At 45.2% G+C, this 21,759-nt stretch overlaps 1 protein-coding gene across 1 annotated transcript in view; it reads left to right on the forward strand.

The window, feature by feature from the left end:
• Nucleotides 1-21,029, forward strand: part of PRKAR1B (protein kinase cAMP-dependent type I regulatory subunit beta) — a 228,040-nt gene extending 207,011 nt beyond the window's left edge. Inside the window, exons 10-12 of the mRNA XM_030213206.1 lie at nucleotides 18,403-18,484; nucleotides 19,818-19,991; nucleotides 20,159-21,029. Of these exons, the coding sequence (XP_030069066.1) occupies nucleotides 18,403-18,484; nucleotides 19,818-19,990 (255 nt within the window). The 3' untranslated portion in view covers nucleotide 19,991; nucleotides 20,159-21,029. The remainder of the gene's footprint in view (nucleotides 1-18,402; nucleotides 18,485-19,817; nucleotides 19,992-20,158) is intronic.
• Nucleotides 21,030-21,759: the final 730 nt, after the last annotated feature.

Below are 21,759 nucleotides of genomic sequence, written 5' to 3' on the forward strand. Positions count from 1 at the left end.
TTTGGATGTTTTTCTCTTTTGAAAATGAGCCCCAAAGTATATTGTATATAAATGTAAGCAGTTGTTTACAATAGAGTATTAAATGTTCAGAGCAGAGCAAGTGGCAAGGGCAAGAGGTTTGGACTTCTACATCCCAAGTGCATCATGCTGCAATTCTTTGCATTAAATTTTAACTGCCAAACGTGAGAGAATTCTTCTAAATTTTGTAGATCACTTCTCATGTCGTCTCTTCCCTCCAGGGTGTCTACCGTGTTGTAAATCTTTGTGTCATAGGTAAAAGGGTAAGCCTTTCCTTCTAACCCTTTGGCAATGACTCTCAGAAAGATATTGAATAGAGTCAGCTTCAGTACTGATCCCTAAGGCACTCTGTTACTCGCCTTTCTTTCCTCCAGTTGAATTGTTTACCACCGCTCTATCGTTTATCAGTCAACCAGTTTCTAATCCAGTTCACTAGCTTGATTCCTAACTTCAGCCTGCTCAGTGTATTAATGAAATTCCTATGAGAAACTACATCAAAGGCTTTGCTGAAATCCAAGTAGACCACATCTAGCGTGTGTCCTTGATCCAGTTCTCTGGTTACCCAGTCAAAGAAATCAATCAGATTTGTTAGGCATAATCTTTCTTTGCTTAAAGCTATATTGTCTTGGATCTTGCAGCCCATTGGATTCTAGAAAATTCCCAATGTTTCCTTCAGCAGTGCCTCCTTTACTTTTCCAACCACTAAGCTACGGCTTATTGGTCTGTAGTTTCCAACTTCTTCTCTGTCACCATTTTTATGAAGATGTTCTGCATTTGCTCTTTTCCAATCCTGTGGATCCTCTCATGTCTCCAAGGTTCTATTAAATCTTTAAGGGGACTCACCAGAACCTTTCTGAGCATTTTCACTATCCTGTGGAATTTGTCCACTTTCGGTTTTTGATGTTGTTCATAAACACTGTCTTCTGTGAATTGTGAGATATCTACTGCATTCTCATATATAACACAAACAACAAACAATATAACACAAACAACTACCCCACTATAACCACACCATACTGCACACTTCCTATCTCAGAAAATCTCAAAATTCTTGGAGTCACCATTGATCGAAACCTCACACTTGATACCCACGTGAAGAATACAACGAAAAAATGTTCTACTCGATGTGGAAACTCAAAAGAATTAAACCTTTTTTCCCAAGAAACATCTTCCGCACCCTAGTACAGTCATTAGTGATAAGTCACTTGGACTACTGTAATGCTCTGTACGCAGGATGTAAAGAACAGACCCTTAAAAAACTCCAGACAGCCCAGAACACTGCAGCCAGACTCATTTTTGGAAAAACTAAATACGAAAATGCGAAGCCCCTAAGAGAGAAACTGCACTGGCTCCCGCTGAAAGAACGAACAGAGTTCAAGATCTGCACAACTGTTCACAAAATCATCCATGCAGACGCCCCACTCTATATGTTAAATCTAGTGGACCTACCGCCCAGAAACGCCAAAAGATCGGCCCGCAAATTCCTCAACCTGAACTTCCCCAGTTGTAAAGGAATTAAATACAAACAGTCATATGCCACTGTTTTTGCGTACAGAAGCACACAAATATGGAACGCATTACCCATGGTCCTGAAAACCATGGATAATCTAACCAACTTTCGCAAAACTTTGAAGACACATCTCTTCAACAAAGCTTACAAAAACAATCCTCAATGAAACAAATCAGTCCTTAAACCACTCATGTACAATACTCACGTGCACTACAAAAAAAAAAAAAACACCTCTCACACTACCTTACCTACCACCTTTCCATCTAAAACTCCATTTACCTTCAGCCTATTATCGATTGTACTTATGATCATTCAGCCTATCATTGATTGTACTTAAGATCCTGTAATGACTACACCATAACAACACTCTGTAAGCCACATTGAGCCTGCAAAAAGGTGGGATAATGTGGAGTACAAATGCAATAAATAAATAAATAAAATAAATATATACCTTTGTCAGCCATCTGTGGTCCTTCGCCAGGATTTTCTTCTATGAGCACAGAACAGAAGTATTTGTTTAGCTAATTTAGAATTAGTGTTTGAAATATTAAATGAACCCCTAATTCGGAATCAATTTATGAAATAATAAGTGAATCCCTAGTTTCTTAACATGATTAATTGGCTAATTAAAGTCATGCATAAAATTTGGGTAACAAATAAATAATCCTGCAGAGTAAATCCAAGCATATTTTCCTATATAAAGGTCCAAAGATTTTGAATGTGGTCTTCGCCATAATAATTAGTGGAAACTCATCCTGCCATGATCAAAAGAGAACTTATGAAAAGAGTAGTTGACGCTCATAGCAACATGGTAAACGATGTCAGATAAAGAACTGTATGGCCCATCCAGTCTGCCCAGAAAGATTAAAAGAGCATAAATATTTAGGGCTGCATCCATCTACTGTCAAACAGATAGTCTATGAATAAAAAAAATAAAAAGAAATAGAGTACAGTGTTTCTATTCAAGAGTATTTGTCCTGCCATGATCACCCCAAAGCAAACCAGAAAACCATTCACAAAGTTACAAAGAACCCAGACTAATATCTAAATATTTCCAGGCTTTTTTTGCTGAAGCTGATGTGAGGTTCATGTGTCAACCATCAGGAAAAAAAACCCGCCATGGGAATACTGTTCATAGGATGATAGGAAGAAACCTCTTTTCTCTAAAAAGAACATTGCTGCCTGCCTCAGATTTGCCAAAGAGCAGCTCTGAACAGATGAGTCAAAAATTGAACTTTTTAGTTGTAACAACAAACATTTTTGATTGACGATAACCTAACACTGTCTTCCAAAGTAAGAGCCTTATCTCGTTACATTATGCTGTGTCATGTCATGTTATGTTACAAGGGACTTATAGTCTGCCAGCTCTCTCTTCTTGGATTCAAGGTGGGATACAAACCGAAAAGATACTGATGCAGTCATCAGGAATAACAATGAATTAACACTACATTATTGTAACAAAAAAGAACACATTTGAAAAAAAAAGTCAATAAATACAACAAAGAAAATGAGTAAGTCTTTAAGACCTCACAAAAAGAAAAAAGATCTCTCAAAAGACGAAGTCCAACAGGGAGACTGTTGTAATAAATTACAGGTCTAACACTTAAAACTGGTACGTAAAGCCTTAAAAGGTTGTGATAGACCATGAAAGGATTTAAACCAGCAGCCGATGCAACTATGAAAAATCAGTCTGGCTGCAGAGTTCTGAATCAACAGACATATGCTTTGTTGCTACCCCTAAATATGGAGAATTACAATAATTCAGCATGGATAAAATTGACACTCTGAAGTGAACTTGCAGGAAATATGAGTGAACCAATCAAAGTTGCTTAAAATAGGCCTTCCGGATTAAACTGTTAACTTGTGGTTCCATAGACAACAAGGAATCGAGTAGGACACCCAATACTCGAGACGCTCTTTCCACTGTTAAAGAGTGCCCTCCCTCCAAAACAATTTATTGAGGAATATTTCATTTACATAGACCCAACCAAAGAAGCTTGGTTTTATCTGTGTTCAATTTAAGCCATGTGTTGATAGACCAGTCTACAATTTTACTTATACTGTTCTGAATGATAGATGACATAGACCCTGCCTGACAGGAATTAGTAGAATGATATCATCAATAGACATTAACAACTCAACAGGCCCCAATATAATTTGCCCTAAAGTTCTCATATAGATATTGTATAACAGAGGGGAAATAGAGGTCCCCTGAGGGACTCCATGCGGGGATGGGTCCAGGGATCAGAAGAACTTCCATCTTTTAAAACTAAGTACTTTCTATTTGATTAAAAAAATGTTTTAAACCAAACAAGTACTGAGTTCACCATTTCACAACCAGATACAAGATTTAACAGTATTTTGTAGTTAACTATGTCAGAGGTGGCAGAGATGTCAAACTGTAGCTGCACCATTTCTCTGCCTTGACACAGCACCTCTCTGACTGCAGAAGTCAAAGACAGTAGCAATGTTTCCGTGCTGTGGAATAGGCGGAACCCATGTTGGGATCCATGCAAAAGATCAAATCTATCAATGTAATCAGATAAGTGAGAGCCAGCTACAAATTCAACTAATTTAGTAAGAAACGGAATATTAGCCATCGGTCTAAAATGTGATACCTGAAATAGATCACTATCAACTGTCAGACATGGTGGTGGAAGTGTCATGATCACTTTGCTGAAGAATGGAGGGTGGCCAATGTAACACCGATTTTTAAAAAGAGTTCCAGAGGTGATCCGAGAAATTACGGACTGGTAAGACTGACTTCAGTGCTGGGGAAAATAGTGGAAACTATTATAAAGAATAAAATTACAGAACACATAGACAAACATGGTTTAATGGAACAGAGTCAGCATGGGTTCAGCCAAAGGAAGTCTTGCCTCACCAATTTGCGTCATAATTTCTTTGAAGGCATGAATAAACTGTGGATAAAGGTGAGCCAGTTGATGTTGTGTATCTAGATTATCAGAAAGCTTTTGACAAAGCTCCTCATGAGAGACTCCTGAGAAAATTAAAAAGTCATGGGATAGGAGTCCATGTCCTTCTGTGGATTAGGAATTGGTTATTGGACAGAAAACAGAAGGTAGGGTTAAATGGCCATTTTTCTCAATGGAGGAGGGTGAATATGATCGGTATTGGGACCAGTGCAATTTAACATATTTATAAATGATCTGGAAAACTCCGCTCAGCACCTCCCTCTGCCCTGCTCTCACTTTCTGTAATATTCCCTTTCCCAAAACCAGAGATATCAAGGGTGAACCATCCCAATGAGTGAGATTAATCACACCAAGGAGTGAGATTGAAGGCCAAAGAGAGATTTTTTTTTCAGACAATACATCCAGGGTATAAATCTAGAATAATTTAAGTGTAGTATTGGTTTGCAAATGAATCAAGGCAGTATTAAATGATATTGGCATTTCTTTAGAGCATCTGAAATAATACCAAGTGGGGAGCAATTTCAGTACATTTTTTGAGCTGAAAATTGTCGTCCACCCAGTAGTTACGTATACTGGTTTCAGAGCACTTTCACATGCAGTGAAGGGAAAAGTGACAGGACAGGGGAGGCGCAGGCAAGAAGGTGTGCTCAGATTTCTTCCTACTGGTTGGACCACTTGGTTTACGTCTCTAAGGCTTCCCCTCTCATGAAAGCAGTGATCAAGATCAGGGCACTGGTATTGAAGCTCTGATGAGAGAGAAATCGGATTCAAAGAGTGCGCGAATGATAAGGCTTTCAAATGAGTGTGACACACTCCTAATAAGTGGCATCTCTGTAGAACCTTTCTCAACTCTTTCCCCATCTCCATGGCTTTATCATGGTAGACAGGAAGTATTTCTGTCCTGCAGTACTGCCACTTCCTCTACCCTCTGCAGCCCATTGATCATGCAGTCCTATCAATAGGCTGCTGGGGGAAGTGAGAGCAGTAGGAGGGAGGGATAGAGACACTTTTCTTCCTGGCCTCCCCAGCAGCTGGGCAGCATGAAGCTTTCAGCTCCTGACCCTAGGGTTACCATATGTCCGGATTTACCCGGACATGTCCTCTTTTTGAGGACATGTCCGGGCAACCGGGCGGGTTTTGCCAATCTGCCCGTTTGTCCGGATTTCTGGACAAACGGGCAGGCTGGTGGGCGGGCCGTCCCCCTGCCCGTTTGTCCAGAAATCTGGACAAACGGGCAGATTGCTAGCCTCCCCTTAGTTACTACTGCCCTGGTGGTCTAGTGACCTCTTCGGGGCAGGAAAGAGCCCCCTCTTTCCTGCCCGGAGTGCTGCCCTGCATGCATCCTTCATGTTGGTGATCTCTGCGCCGATTCAAAATGGCCGCAGAGAGTTGAAGTGACCTCGCGAGACTTCAACTCTCGGCGGCCATTTTGAATCGGCGCCGAGATTAGCAACAGGAAGGATGCATGTAGGGCAGGCAGGAAAGAGGGGGCTCTTTCCTGCCCCGAAGAGATCACTAGACCACCAGGGCAGCAGTAGTAAGGGGAGGGGGGTGATGGGGTGTGTGACAGGGGGGAGGGGAAAATGTGACAGGGGCGGAGCGAGGGCGTGAAAGGGGGTGGGGTGTGTGGTGGGGATGGGGCTTGTGTCCTCCTTTTTGGGGGACAAAATATGATAACCGTACCTGACCCAGAGGAGTGCACTTTCAGAACCCACACAGCTAGCCTCTATGAGCAGTGTATCTTTATTTTGTGGAGTCCGTGTAATGTAATGCAAGTGGTGTCGACTCATGTTTTTTTTTTTGTTTTTTTTGTTACATTTGTACCCCGCGCTTTCCCACTCATGGCAGGCTCAATGCGGCGGGCAATGGAGGGTTAAGTGACTTGCCCAGAGTCACAAGGAGCTGCCTGTGCCCGAAGTGGGAATTGAACTCAGTTCCCCAGGACCAAATTCCACCACCCTAACCACTAGGCCACTCCTCCACTGTTGCTACTATTTGAGATTCTACATGGAATGTTGCTATTCCACTAGCAAAATTCCATGTAGAAGTCGGCCCTTGCAGATCACCAATGTGGCCGCGCAGGCTTCTGCGAGTCTGACGTCCTGCACGTACGTGCAGGACGTCAGACTCACAGAAACAGAAGCCTGCGCAGCCTTCTACCTGGAATGTTGCTAGTGGAATAGCAACATTCCATGTAGAATCTCCAATAGTAGCAACATTCCATGTAGAATCTCCAATAGTATCTATTTTATTTTTGTTACATTTGTACCCCGGCTTTCCCACTCATGGCAGGCTCAATGCGGCTTACATGGGGCAGTGGAGGGTTAAGTGACTTGCCCAGAGTCACAAGGAGCTGCCTGTGCTGGGAATCGAACTCAGTTCCTCAGTTCCCCAGGACCAAAGTCCACCACCCTAACCACTAGGCCACTCCTCCACTAGGCACAACGGTCTGGTCACACCACCGAAAATAAATTGAGAGACCAGAAAAATAAAAAGGTAATGGAGAAGGATGAGGGTAGGAGGTTGATGAAGAAAAATGGAGGGGGTGGAATGGCAATAGAACACATTGCACCACTGACTACCATTGGATACAAGAAAGAAGACATTTAACCGCACCCTCCATCCCCCCTCCCCATGGACCTTTCAGTAGTGTATGTGGCATGTGAGACAGATTTGAATGTAAATATTTTTAATGATTACAATAAATTGATTACCTTTTAGTACACCAGATAAAAAGATCTGAATGAACTTATTCAGTGATATATTTTTCATATGTTTATGGTAATAAGCTTTGATCGTTTTCTGCATTTTAGACTAATAGAGAAGGCCTTTCAAAGATGCCGGGTTCTTTACTAAAGGAGGTTGGAAAAATAGGATGGGAAATGAGAACATAACTGTACTTTGAATACCTGTGAGGAAACAGCTAGAATGTGGATCATTATCTGTGGTGGCAGGGGTGGGACACGCTGGTTCCCTGTTTCCTGGGCTGCTTCCTGAATGAGGAAAAAGACAGTCTTTCTGGGCCCTGCACTTCTGTGGTTCTCAGCACATGTCACAGCCCAGTAGAAAAAATATACAACCCACCTGGTTAGGGTTGTTCAAAAATAAAGCCTTTACTGTAATTTGATATAAGTAGAAAAAAAAAATTGGTTCATTTAGTGCAGCCAGCCGTGGTATACATCCAGTACTGACACAAAAAGGATACACAGTCCAGAAATCCAAACAGACGGATCCAGTTCAGAACTCACTGTCCAAACTAAACACAATAGGCAGACTGTGGGCTTCCTGCTTTTCCTCTGGCCTCTGGGGCACTTTTTAGGGCAATAGGACCCTTTCTTGTTGGTACGTGTAGTCCTGGATACAGATCAGTGGATAAGAGATACTCATAGCAGTGTATAGCCAGAGAAATCTTGAAACGCCTCATTCAGAAATGTTCTCAGCTGGGCAGTCATATCTCTCAAAAAAAAAAAAACCCTCTGTAAATATTCTTAGGGAATGAAGCTAACTGCTGTCACTGATCTTCCCAAGAGTTCTCCCAGATCCTGAAGGCCTGGACACTGTAATATTGGGCTTCAGCTATCTTCCAGGACTGGAGATTAACCAGAAGGAACTTGAAGCACAAGGGGCTCATCATGGGGTTTTATTCACACCTCGTTTTCTAGAGACCCTTACCAAGTGAAGGCGTGTCTAAGCACTACGTACCTCACACTCTCTTCTTCCTCAAGTGGAGGAGTAGCCTAATGGTTAGAGCAGCAGGCTGAGAACCATTGCTCCTTGTGATCTTGGGCATATCTTGCAACCTTCCATTGCCTCAGGTATAAACTTAGATTGTAAGCTGTCCAAGGACAGGAAAATACTAACTGTACTTGAATGTAACTCACTTTGAACCACCGAGAAAGATGTGAACTAAACCCAAATCGCTTTCATCACCACTCTGAGTCAGAAAGGGACCCAGTACTTCTAATAGCAGACACATCTGAAGGAACACCTACATAGAAAGGGGCGTATACAGTTGCTGGACAAGACTACACTCTGGGAAAAGGTTTTCATGTCCTTCTTCTCTTTCAGCCTTGCATGTTCATAGACTGATCCAAATAGATGTTGTAGCACCTGTACCCAGGGCAGTTGCATCCTGTAGGTTTACACCAGGGGTACATTGTACTTGAAATTTAATGCATACAATAACAAATTTGGTGTAAAATGTTACAGACTCTTCCATGAGCAGTGCGCATACACCTGTAATATATTTTCCCCAAAAGGAATGCCCTTTCCCCATATCCCATGGTGGTAGCCTTGGGCATCTCACAAAGCAATAAAGCACATACTTTTCTGGACAAAATCCAGATGCCGTTGGCTTTTGACATTTTTATGGCATTTTCGTAGCTTTTAGAGTAAACAGAGAGCGTCGTTGGTTTTTTTCCATAGTTAGAGGATGTGTTAACATTGAGGTGTCTGGTACCGTTGGAGCACATCATCCTGAAACCATCAAGACATTTCTCTGCCTCCATGTACCACACTAAAACACAGCACTGTATAAATAGGAAAATAAATCTTGCATCCCATCTTTAGAAATCACTGGTCTATTTTATTTCTGTAGTCAATTGCTTTTGTAATCAGAAAACATAATGTAAAATTTGTCAGTTTTTTTCTTACGACTAGATGTAGCGCATGGTTTGTCATCTTGTGATTGACCAAATATGTGTTTCTTAAAAGATGAAACGGACTGTACCAAACTCTGTAGTCTGCTATTTAATGAGGGAACTACTTAGCCCTCAGTAACTCTAGAATGACATTATTTCTTGCAAGAGAACTGGAAAGCCTACTGATTTGTTTACATCCCTGTCTCTTTCAAGTGCCTTTCATTATTTTTTCCCTAAATTGAAAGGTGTAGACCATGAAGGGACAGTTCATTCCTGTGAGTCTTTGAACTGCAATTCTGTGACTAGGAACTCCAGTGCCCTCACATGGTGGTGGTGGTGGGGGGCTATGGAGTTTTATAACATGGTGCTTATACTAATTTCCAAAAACACATTCTTTTTATCCAGGCAACATAGATAGCTATGTACCTTTATGAAATAGGCTCCCAAAACTATTTCCAGATCCCCAGTAGCACACAAATGCTCTAGCACAAATTTGCATATGCTCTGAACTAGATGTGTGTATGTGTCTACCTTGCAGTGCACTCTAGCTCTGCCCAAGTGTTGCTTCCAAGATAATGTCCATGGATAATACATTCCAGGTGATGAATATACAGACCAGCCAAAGGGCATCTGACTCACCAGAAGAAGCTTCAGCCATGCCCCTTTCCCAGTGTCCAGCATCTCTCCTTCTCTTCTCCATGGCCAGCATTTCCACTTCTCTATACTCCCTTCCCCCATATCCAGGATCTCCTTTTCCCATTCCTTATAGCCCCCATGACCAGCATTTCTCCTTCCTTTCCCTCCCCCCCCCCTCCACGTGCAAGTGTCTTGAGTTAACAAATGATGTATTTTTAATATCTGACTCTTATAGTTTAATTGTAATAATCTTATGTGAATTCCTTCCTCTTAGAAAGCATCTTGGTCTGTACTTTGCTTTGCATCTTATGGTTTAAAGGTGAATTATAAATCCCTAAATAGATTAGGGGAAAGGGAAATGGGACTTGATATACCGCCTTTCTGAGGTTTTTGCAACTACATTCAAAGTGGTTTACATATATTCAGGTACTTATTTTGTACTAGGGGCAATGGAGGGTGAAGTGACTTGCCCAGAGTCACGTCCCCTTCCCTTCCCTACACCCCCTCCCTTGGACAGCACATCCCCTTCCCCTTTTTGCCCCCCAAGGCGGCCAGCATTTGATCTCCCCTTCCCTTCCCCCCATTTCTAGAATCTGATCTTCCCTCCCCCTCCTCCCCATGTCCACTTCTTCCCCCTGCTAAGCTTACCTCTGGCTCTTTTCACTGCTGTCACTGTCACCGCCATGCCCAGCCCTGTGGTACTAAGTAGTATCTGTTCAGCTGGCTTAGGACCTTGACCGAATGTCCATTCCCAAAGTCTGCCACATTCCCTTCCCCCTCCAAACTTCTTGCTTCAGAGGAGGCAGGATGCAGCAGGCCTTGAGCACACGCCTGTGCTCAATGCTTGTTCAAATAAACCTGGGGAAGCTACAGTCCTGAGAGCATAGTACCTGTATGGTGAAGACCAGAGGGGAGCTGGTATGGGTGTATGAGAGAGAATAGCTGGGTCTTGCTCTGCCACATACTGTGATGTCATTGGCCCACCAATGATGATAAAATCAAGCAATACTGCCCAAGAAGGAGCTGGGAAGCTACAGTCAGAGTGCAGTACCTGTGTGGTAGAGAACAGAGGGCTTCTTCAAGTTGGGGCTCATTGGAGAGCGTCTCAGTAGTTCGTATGGTACATGTTGAGATATCACCTCCTCCTTTGATATTATCTCCTAGAGACATCCCAGATTCTTCCTTATCAAAATCCATTACTTTGCTGTTGGGTATGCAAATGGATCCTGTGGGTTCTGAGGAGTTCCCTGGAGATGTTTTCTTGAAAGATATTTGGCGTTTATTAATGAAGACCAATCCATTGTTGCAAGGATTTTTTAAACAAATGGTTAAATTATCTCAGAAAACTATTGGAAAGCTTCAAGATCGTGATTCTATATTACAAAAGTTGGGAGGTAGTTTGGGAACTCTGGGAACCCGACTAATGAGTCCAGGCAACTGGAGCTGCAAGGATGAAAGATACACTGGGTCTCCATCATCAGCTGGAGTCACTTGACAGTGAGTTTAAAGCTAAAAATCTGTGATTGCTTGATTTTCCTAAGACTTGTTTTCTTGCTCCTTTGATATAAGTTATATATCCTTTCCTGTTATTGACCAATATGAAACTGCTGAGGAGCAAGGAAATCTTTCTATTTCTAATTTAACAGATTTTTCCAAGATGTGATCCAGATTTCTGGTACTGTATACAAATGATTTCCTCATTTCTTTCCAATCGCTCACTTAGGGTTAGTACACCCTCCTCTGTCTCTTGCACGTTTTGGTGGTATTCCCCAGGGCTCAATTCTTTCTCCCGTCTTATTCGATATTTTTCTAATCCCGCTTGCTCTACTGATTCCAATAATGGAATCCAGTATCAGATGTTAACATTTTATGCAGATGATATTCTTCTGGTTTCTTTTCAGGATCCTTACAACCATAATCTTCAGATTGTACAATCCTGCTTGACTAAAATTGACGAATGGCTCACCTCTCATTGCTTGCAACGCAATTCAACTAAAACTATTGCTCTTTGGGCCACTGTTTGCCCATTTCCCCCCATCCCTTTGTGGGTCTCCTGTTACACTAGTAGATACTTTTAGATACCTTGGTGTCATTTTTAATACACAATTACTGTTTGAGTGCCAGGTTTCATCAGTGGTTAGGTCCTGTTTTCACTACCGTATTCGGTTAATTTGTTATTATTTAGATCAGTCATCCTGTGCAACTTTCATTTACACTTTAGTAACATCCCGCCTGGACTACTGTAATACAGTCTATGTGGGTCAACCTGTGTCCTTGTTGCGAACACTTTGGTCAGTCCAGAATACAGCGATCCGTCTCCTTTCATGTGCATCTTGTCATGATCATGTTACACCACACCACTCCTAATACAGTTTCAATGGCTTCCCATTCTCTTTCATAATAAACACAAGATTCTAACTCTTTCCTTTAAGGTTCTTCGTACAGGATCCCCTTCTTACTTATCTTCATTGCTCACACCTTATACACCCAACCATTCACTGCGTTCCTCTACTGAGCATCTCTTGGCCTTACCTCAGATTCATTGTTCATGTTTAGATACTACTCGTCATTCTGCTTTTGTACTGCTTCTTTTCTTTGTTTATGTCTATTTATACGTGATGAATCGCCTTTTTTTTAGCAAATAAGTCAAAGCGATTGTGTTCAGTTTTGGAGGCCGTATCTTGCTAAGGATGTAAAAAGAATCGAAGCGGTGCAAAGAAAAGCTACGAGAATGGTATGGGATTTGCGTTACAAGATGTACGAGGAGAGACTTGCTGACCTGAACATGTATACCCTGGAGGAAAGGAGAAACAGGGGTGATACGATACAGACGTTCAAATATTTGAAAGGTATTAATCTGCAAACGAACCTTTTCCGGAGATACGAAGGCGGTAGAACGAGAGGACATGAAATGAGATTGAAGGGGGGCAGACTCAAGAAAAATGTCAGGAAGTATTTTTTCACGGAGAGAGTGGTGGATGCTTGGAATGCCCTCCCGCGGGAGGTGGTGGAGATGAAAACGGTAACGGAATTCAAACATGTGTGGGATAAACATAAAGGAATCCTGTTCAGAAGAAATGGATCCTCAGGAGCTTAGCCGAGATTGGATAACAGAGCCAGTAGTGGGAGGCGGGGCTGGTGGTTGGGAGGCGGGGATAGTGTTGGGCAGACTTATACGGTCTGTGCCAGAGCCGATGGTGGGAGGCGGGGATAGTGCTGGGCAGACTTGTACGGTCTGTGCCCTGAAAAAGACAGGTACAAATCAAGGTAAGGTGTACACAAAAAAGTGGCACAGTGGGAGGCGGGGCTGGTGGTTGGGAGGCGGGGATAGTGCTGGGCAGACTTATACGGTGGTCTGTGCCAGAGCCAATGGTGGGAGGCGGGGTTAGTGCTGGGCAGACTTGTACGGTCTGTGCCCTGAAAAAGACAGGTACAAATCAAGGTAAGGTATACACAAAAAAGTGGCACATTTCTTGGGCAGACTGGATGGACCATGCAGGTCTTTTTTTGCCGTCATCTACTATGTTACTATTTACAAAATAGTTAAAAACATATGGGAGAAAGAGAATGGAATGCCAAAAAATGTATAGAAAAGGAAACAATCACACCAAAGAAAGTAAAGTAACTACCTAAGTACTACATGCTCTGCAAGTACAACTGGGTCACTGACACAGCGACCCACTAAATAATAGATCTTAAAATTCTTTAACAAAGACTCAGCTGTGATATACAAAGGAAGATTATTCCACAAAAAAGGGGCCAAGAAATAAAACACACTTTTTCTTGTAGCTTCATAATATGTTTGCCTTGGATTAGGCAAGACAAGTCTATGGTCATTAAGCGAGTGCAGACAACGTGCAGGAGTGTAAGAAATAGTTAGTGATGCCAAATATTCAGGAATACCTGTATGGAACGCTTTATACGCCAAGGTAAGAATCTTAAATTGAATCCTTAAATGAATTGGTAACCAGTGAAGTTTCAACAACAAAGGAGTAACGTGGTCAGAGTACCTTGCATGCCAAAGTAAACGAGCTGCTGTATTTTGAAGAGTTTGTAAACGTTTAATTGCAGAAAGTGGAAGACCAGCCTACACCACATCACAATAATCCAACTGCGAACAAACAAAAGCGTGGAACAATGTATGCAATGCCACTACCTCTAACTGATCTTATCCTCCAAAAATAATTTTCTTCCTTCCAACTTACATGTAGAAGAGTCCTATTTGACAATAAGAGTCTCTTTACCCTAGCCTTTCCTGATGTCACGGAGAGATAGGGGCTCCCAGAGGGGGGGTGACAGTGGTGGGTTGAACAATTTATGATATTTTTTCTCTGTCTTTTCCTTGTTTTGTCTTGTATAATGTTTTATACTGTAGATGGATTTTATGTTATTACTAGTATAAATGGCCCGTTTCAGTAGGCAATGAAACGGGCACTAGCAAGGTAATCCCCCCCCCCGCAGAGTCCTTCCTGTCTCCCTTCACCCCCCCCCCAGCAGCCACCCATCTGGTCTCAGGACCCCCTCCCCACCAACCCTCCTCTGCCCCTGCAGCCACGCATGTGCAGCGGCCCTCCTCTCTCCCCTGCTCCCCCTGCAGCCACCCATGTCCAACGACCCTCCTCTCCTTTCCCCTTGCCCCCCCTGTAGCCACCCATGTCCAGCGACCCACCTCTCTCCCCTGCCCCCCCTGCAGCCACCCATGTCCAGTGACCCTCCTCTCCCCCTGCCCCCCCCTGCAGCGTCCTTCTGTCTTCCCTGCCCTCCCCTGCAGCCACCCATCTGGTCTCAGGACCTCCTCCCCACATCCCTCTTCCCTGCCCCCCCCTGCAGCCATCCATGTCCAGCGACCCTCCTCTCCCCCTGCAGTCACCCATGTCCAGCGACCCTCCCCTCCCCCTGCCCCCCTCCAGCCACCCGTCCAGCGACCCTCCCCTCCCCCCTTGGCGCATCACCCAAACCCCTCCCCCCCAGCGCATCACCCAAGCCCCTACCCCCCCCTCAGGCACATCAACCCCCTCGCCACCCGCAGCCGCCAATACTAACGCTGTCCGGCCGCTGCTGCGTCTCCTGTTGAGCAGCAGCGGCCGGTACAAAAAGAAAAAAGCCAAAAAAAGATTTTAAACCTGAAACATGGCTCCGTAGACAGCCATCTGGCATTGGCTGTCATCTCTGCAGCTGCTCCTCCTCTCCCCTCTGACGTCGCTGCGCTCCTCTGGGGTCTTCCTGCAGGGGCAGTGACGTGGAGGGGAGAGGAGGAGCGGCTGCAGAGAGGACAGCCAGTGCCAGATGGCTGTCTACGGAGCCGCGTTTCAGGTTAAAAATCTTTTTTTGGCTTTTTTCTTTTTGTACCGGCCGCTGCTGCTCCACAGGAGAAGCAGCAGCGGCGGTTGGACAGCGTTAATATTGGCGGCTGCGGGTGGCGAGGGAGTTGATGTGCCTGAGAGGGGGGGTAGGGGCTTTGGTGATGCGCCAGGGGGAGGGTCTTGGGTGATGCGTCGAGGGGGGGGGGTAGGGGCTTGGGTGCTCGCCGGGGCGGAGGGGCTTGGGTGTTGAACCGAGGGGGGGCACTGAGAGCTGATTGGTAGGTAGGGGGAGGAGTAGGGAAACACGCTCTGTGTGTTTCCCTACTCCTCCTCCTGCCTGGCTTGCGGTTTTGCAGGGCAGGGGCTTGGGTGTTGCGCTGAGGGGGGGGGCACTGACAGCTGTTTCACAGGCAGGGGGTGGAGTAGGGAAACACGCAGAGCGTGTTTCCCTACTCCTCCCCTTGCCTTGGAATGAGCTGTCAGTGACATCACTGACGTCAGTGCATTCTAAACTGCCTAGCAGACCATCTCCAAGGGAGCCACGGTCCCAGGCACATTAGAACGTTGGAGGTGAGAATTATTATATAGGATACCACGTCAACTGCCTCGATTGGTATGTAGAAAAGGCGGTATACCAAATAAGGAATAAACATAAATATACATCTCCTTCGGAGCTACTTTAGTTTTCTTGTTTCTGGATAGCAAAGACAAGGTTATTGTATTGAAATCTTATTTTTCAAAGAATGATATTTTGAATTGTGAGTAGAATGTAACTATTTTTCCAGATGTAGCTCAGGCTTCTCAGTTACAGAAGAAACAATTTTTGCAGGATAAACCTCGTGTTCTTGCAATTTCTTCTTCTTTTTTCTTGTGTTTTCCGTGCAAATGTTTGATTTCATATCAGGGTATCAAGTAGATGTGTTCTGAGCCATCTCACTTGGAAACCTTTCCGTTTGATGTCTTGAGAACTGGATTTGGTAGGAATCCTTTTCTTTGTCTCTTCTTTTTGATTTTGGGGAGGAAAATTGCTCTAGATGTTTAAACCAGCGGCGCAACCACGGGTGAACCTGGAGGGGCTGGGGCTCACCCATTTTGGGTTCATGCCTACCCAGCAGCAGTGCACACCCTTAGTCTCCAAGCCCCACCAGCTGAAGGCATCCTCTGCCGAAAGCCCCAGGATAACTGAACGCTAGTGAAGTTGGTGGCACACTTCCAGCTGCCAATGTCGGCACCATGCTCAGTTCATGCGCACAAACTGAGCATGCGCAGGGAGTTCTGGTGTTAGCAACTGGAAGCACTTCTGGGGGGGGGGGGTGGGGAGAGTCCAGTACAGGCTTTCAGCTGGTAGGACTTGGGGATCCCCGCCAATCAAATTATTAATTTTAATGAGGGAGGAGGGCTGGGGAGGAAAATACATGGGCCCACCCAGTCTGCCCCTGGGCCCACCCAGAAATTGACTTCTAGCTACGCTACTGGTTTAAACAACTGTGGCCATTGACTCTGCAACATGTTTTCAATAGAATGAAGTATGTATATTTCAGGTGGACTTCAGTATTTGTATCATGATTGACAGATTCCACACACAGAGGTTTCTGCCGACTCCCCTTTGCATTAAACATAGAAACATACCAGTTAATATTCAGCCAGTGGCAGTCAGTGTTTTTCAAAATGCTGACTGCTGTGGTCAGAATTAAGCTTCAATATTCAGCGTTGGGCCATGTCTGGGCACCAGCATTGACTATCTGGGGCCATGCTGGCATGTGTTGGTTGCCAGATTTTATGCGAGCCCTGGATGAATATTGGCCCAGACCCACATATAGGGCACCCTCTCTGAGTCCCTCCTCCCTCTCCCTGAGCCCAATCCCCTTTCCTGTTCCACCAAAGACAAGAAGACCCTGATCAGGCCCCTGCCCATCCCCTGTAGGCCCCACCAGACCTTCCTTTGCTAGCCCTAGTGATCTGGGGTGTCCTAAGGGAAGGAGTGATGCAAACTCACTCCTGCTTATTGTGGCTGTAGCCTCTAAACGGCCACTGTGACCTCTAGTGGCAGCCTTGCCATACTTGCAAGTCGTGGTGGCCATTTTGAAGCCAGAGCCATGATGGGCAGGAGCGAGTGGGTATCGCTCCCGCCCTTAGGACCCCCTAAACCACCAGGGCTAAGCCTGGGGGAGCCTACAAGTGTGAGCCTGGCAAGTTTGGGGGAGTTTGGGGGAGGGGAGGCAGGATCAGGGAAAGAGGGAGGGGGCACCAGGAGTCCCTCAGGTCGCTACCTTGAAGCTAACCAGGAACTGTCCGATATTCAGACTGGCACCCGATTGAGCTCAGTGGCTAAAGTCAGGACGGCCTTTTAGGTGTTGTAACTTTAGCCACTCACTTAACTGGTTAGGGGTCTGAATATCAGCACTAACCAGTAAGTTAGCAGCTCAGGTCAACTCCTCCCACAGATTGCCCCGGCATTAACCGGTCAGTGCAGGGGTGGTTAGTGAGGATATTCAATGGTACTGTCTGGCTAAGTGCTGCTGAGTATCCGTGGATAGGCACAAATTATTTAACGAGGCAGGAGGCAGATAAAGCCCATCCAGCCTATCTGCTCTGCCTATCCATGCCAACTACTAAATTCTACAATTAGAGCTTCTGATTCTTAGCAATAACAAGAAACCCCAATAAAAGCCTCCTGATGGGGCATTTGGGGTTTCTGGCAACAACCAAACCCCCCTCCCCTGAAAACCATGCCCACTGCGGGGGTCCAGTGATATCATTGCATATTCTGAGGGACATAAACCTGTGAGCTTATGAAGGAGTGGTAATGTTAAATTTTACTTAGCCTAACACTTTGTGTAGAAAATCGGTTTTCTAATGAAGTCCTCCATGCCAGTTCTTAATTTAAATACCACTGTGTCCCATCCCATCTCTCTATATAAAAGGCAACACCAACGTTCTATGAAGCCTCCAGCCGGAAGTGTGAAGGGGGCGAGATATCCGGTTTCCCTATGAGTGTCTGCCCCGCCCTCTCTGTAACACAGTCAGTGAAGGAAAACAGCAGAGCACGAAATCAAATCACTGGCTCTGTAACAGTGAAGGACTCAGAGGGGGGAGGGGAGAGAGGCCAGAGGGCAGGGACACACACACTCCCACATGCACACAGAAGAAAACATTGCTAGCCCCCCCCCCGTTTCATTTGCATCAGAAACGGGGCTTTTTTACTAGTGTAATTATAAAATCAGGAGGAGAAACTTAACCAGAAAAAAAAAAGGCTTTAGAAGCTATTGCCAGCAGGAGTATTGAAGCTGTATCTGAGAGCACAGCATAGGGAAGCTTCCGCCTGTCTTTTTCATCTTTCGTATAACTATGTTTTCTAGGGTACAGCTTCGGTTCTGCAGCGCAGATCTGACAATGAGGAATATGTCGAAGTTGGACGACTTGGCCCATCAGATTATTTTGGTAAGAGTTTGCCTGGCAGTTTGAAATCATCTGTGTTTTGGGGGGGGGGGGGGAGAGGGGATTTTGCATTAGGATGTAGATCACACTTTTCTTAGTCTTAGCTCAATGCAAGTTACATTCAGCTCCTGAAGGAATTTTCATGTTCCCGGAGGGCTTACAATCTAAGGGGCCTTTTTTTTGCAAAGCTACGGTAACCACTAACACGTGCTTACTGCAACAAAAAATGGCTTACCGTGCTGAGGCATCCCTTGGTAATTTGGGGGATGTGTGCACACTACCCATGCATTAAAATGTATTTTTTAGTGCGGGGGGGGGACAGAGAGTGGGTGTGTTCTGTGCTAATCGGTTAGCGTGTGGGTATTGCTGCACTCTGACTGATTTAGTGCAGGTTTAGCATGTGAGTTACTATAGGTCCATGATCCAGAGGGTGGGTGGCTGTGCTGACCCCTGTGATTTCCCCACATGTGGTGAAACTTGACTGCATAATTTCTGGTCCAAGGTGTGTTACATTCAGGTGCACTAGTTATTTCCCTGTCCCTGGAGATCTCACAATCTAAGTTGGTACCTGAGGCAATGGAGGGATAAGTGACTTGCCCAGGATCACAAGGAGCAGCAGTGGGATTTGAACCAGCCACCTCTGGAGTGCAAGACCAGTGCTCTAACCACTAGGCCACTCCTCCACTATTAGCAACATTCCATCTAGAATCTCCAATAATAGCAACATTCCCTGTAGAATCTTCAGTATTAATTTAGATTTTGCTCACACCTTTTTCAGTAGTAGCTCAAGGTGAGTTACATTCAGGTACACTGGATATTTCTTTGTCCCAGGAGGGCTCACAATCTAAGTTTGTACCTGAGGCAATGGAGGGTTAAGTGACTTGCCCAAGATCACAAGGGGCAGCAGTGGGATTTGAACCAGCCACCTCTAGATTGCAAGACCAGTGCTCTAACCACTAGGCCACTCCTAGTGCCCTTTCTGTTCCTTTACTGCTGACATAGGTGTTGCCCCCCCCCCCCCTCCCTTCATGATTTTCAACTTGCCCCATCCATTTTAGCCTTCCCAGAAGCTAGTCACTGACCATTTGTGGAGGTGGGGGAAACAGGAGAGAGAGAGAGAGAGAGAAGCGTTCCTTCTTGTCGTTCTCTGGGGCTGGGCAGCATGGAGCTTTTGGTTCCCAACCCAGAGGAACTCAGGAGACAATATTATTATTATGATTATTATTAGATTCTTGATCTACCACCTTTCTGTAATACAACCAGTCAAGGCCATGGTATACTAGAAAAAGGAATTATAATTACCCTGCTAAATACATTGTTTTCTTTCTGCTCTTAGGCGAGATAGCACTGCTTTTGAACAGGCCCAGGGCAGCAACGGTGGTAGCACGAGGGCCACTGAAGTGCGTAAAACTGGACCGCCCTCGCTTCGAACGGGTTCTTGGACCATGTTCCGAAATCCTTAAGAGGAACATTCAAAGATACAACAGTTTTATCTCTCTTACTGTCTAAGGTATTCCATCCAGAATGCATTCTTTGTTTTATTGTGTTGCACTGAGATTGGACCCGTGCAAGTCTACAACTTTATAATAAAACCTACTGCGTGTTTCCTGTGAATTTATTTTTTTTTTGTTTCCTTATGTACGCTGAATAGAACATTTTTAATTTTTTTGTGTGTAGGAAGACTCTTCTCGCACTGGTGTGATACGGCTGACCACAGAAATGCAAGACTGTCATGCCAGCGCATGAGATTTTCATTCTGCCTCTTTGAAAAGACAAAAAAAAATAGTTTTCATTAAATATTTTGTACCATGTTTTATTTATTCAATGTTTTCTCTGCTAAAAGCCGTTCTCCCACGTCTATCAGACCCTTGTAATGAATTCTCAAGATTTCCCTGGGCCTATCCCAACTTATTATATTCTCCGTAAATAGGCCCCATGTCAAAGGGAACGGTGTAAACAATGAGACCTCTTAACCCTGGTCATTTTCTTTCTTTTTGTACATAAGTGGAATTACTTGGTGTTTGTTCCTTCCTGCAGTATCTGTATACCTGAGGTGGGTCTTAACATACAGTTTGTGTAGACAGACAGAACTCATGTTTGACAGCGTAAGTTACAAGCCATCGTAACCCAGTGAAATAATTTAAAAATGGTCTGATGAATGCAGCTAAATACAATGCTTTTGCTTGCAGTGCTGATATTTAAATATGAGAGAGCTAATATCAAAATGAACTTGACTGTAGACCATGTTGCCTTTGCTCCTTGTGTGTCAGGCATATATTGTGGGGGAGGGAAGGGGACGGCGGGACAATTCACTGCCTAGTTTCACATATTTGACCAATGAGTTGAACCCCAGGAGTCAGGGCCGGTGTTAGGGTGTGGCAAATGGGGCAATTGCCCTGGGCCCCCATACTACAAGGGGCTCCGAAGCCTGCCTCCTGCAGAAGGAGGCATAAGCTGAAGGCCAGCTTTGGGGGTGCCCTCCCCAGTTTCTGCCCTGGGCCCCTGAATGTCTAATATCGGCCCTGGCGGGAGTCCTTCCTGGTACTGGCTTTTGCTTCATGGAAAGTCTTGGGCAGTGGCGTAGCAAGGGGGGGGCTGGAGGGGCGGTCCGCCCCGGGTGTCAGCTCAGGGGGGGGGGGGTGCTCCCTGCCAGCTCCCCCCCCCTCGGCGCATCGACACCCTCCCAGCTCCCGCACCCTACCTTTAAAAAGAATATCGGAATCCGAGGCGAGGCGCAGCGCCTCGCGCCTGCCCTGCACGTAAAAGAAATGTGGACCGTCGCGCCTTCCCTCGCTCTATCTGTCCCGCCCTCCGCTGACGCAACTTCCTATTTCCGCAAGGGCGGGACAGATAGAGCAAGGGAAAGCCCGACGGTCCACATTTCTTTTACGTGCAGGGCAGGCGCGAGGCGCTGCGCCTCGCCTCGGATTCCGATATTCTTTTTAAAGGTAGGGTGCAGGAGCTGGTCGGGGGGGGGGGGGGGTTTCATCATGCTGCACCCGGGGGGGGGGGGTGCAATGGCGAACTGCCCAGCCCCGGGTGGCAGCCCCCCCCCCCACTACGCCACTGGTCTTGGGGCTGGGAGAGCGTGGCAAATATAGCATATAAGACCCAGGTATGGCTTTTCTACTAATATCAGCAGCCTTTGCTGTATTCAAGATGAGAATGACCTCTGTAGAGGAGCTGCTTCTGTTTTCTTTGGTTCAAGGAGTTCACAGGTTAAGAAAGTGCAGGCAAGGTCTGCGGATCGTGTTTTTGTTTTCTGTCAACCGGGTACT

The sequence above is a fragment of the Microcaecilia unicolor genome, chromosome 8 (assembly GCF_901765095.1).
Source record: "Microcaecilia unicolor chromosome 8, aMicUni1.1, whole genome shotgun sequence".
Taxonomy (NCBI): Eukaryota; Metazoa; Chordata; class Amphibia; order Gymnophiona; family Siphonopidae; genus Microcaecilia; species Microcaecilia unicolor.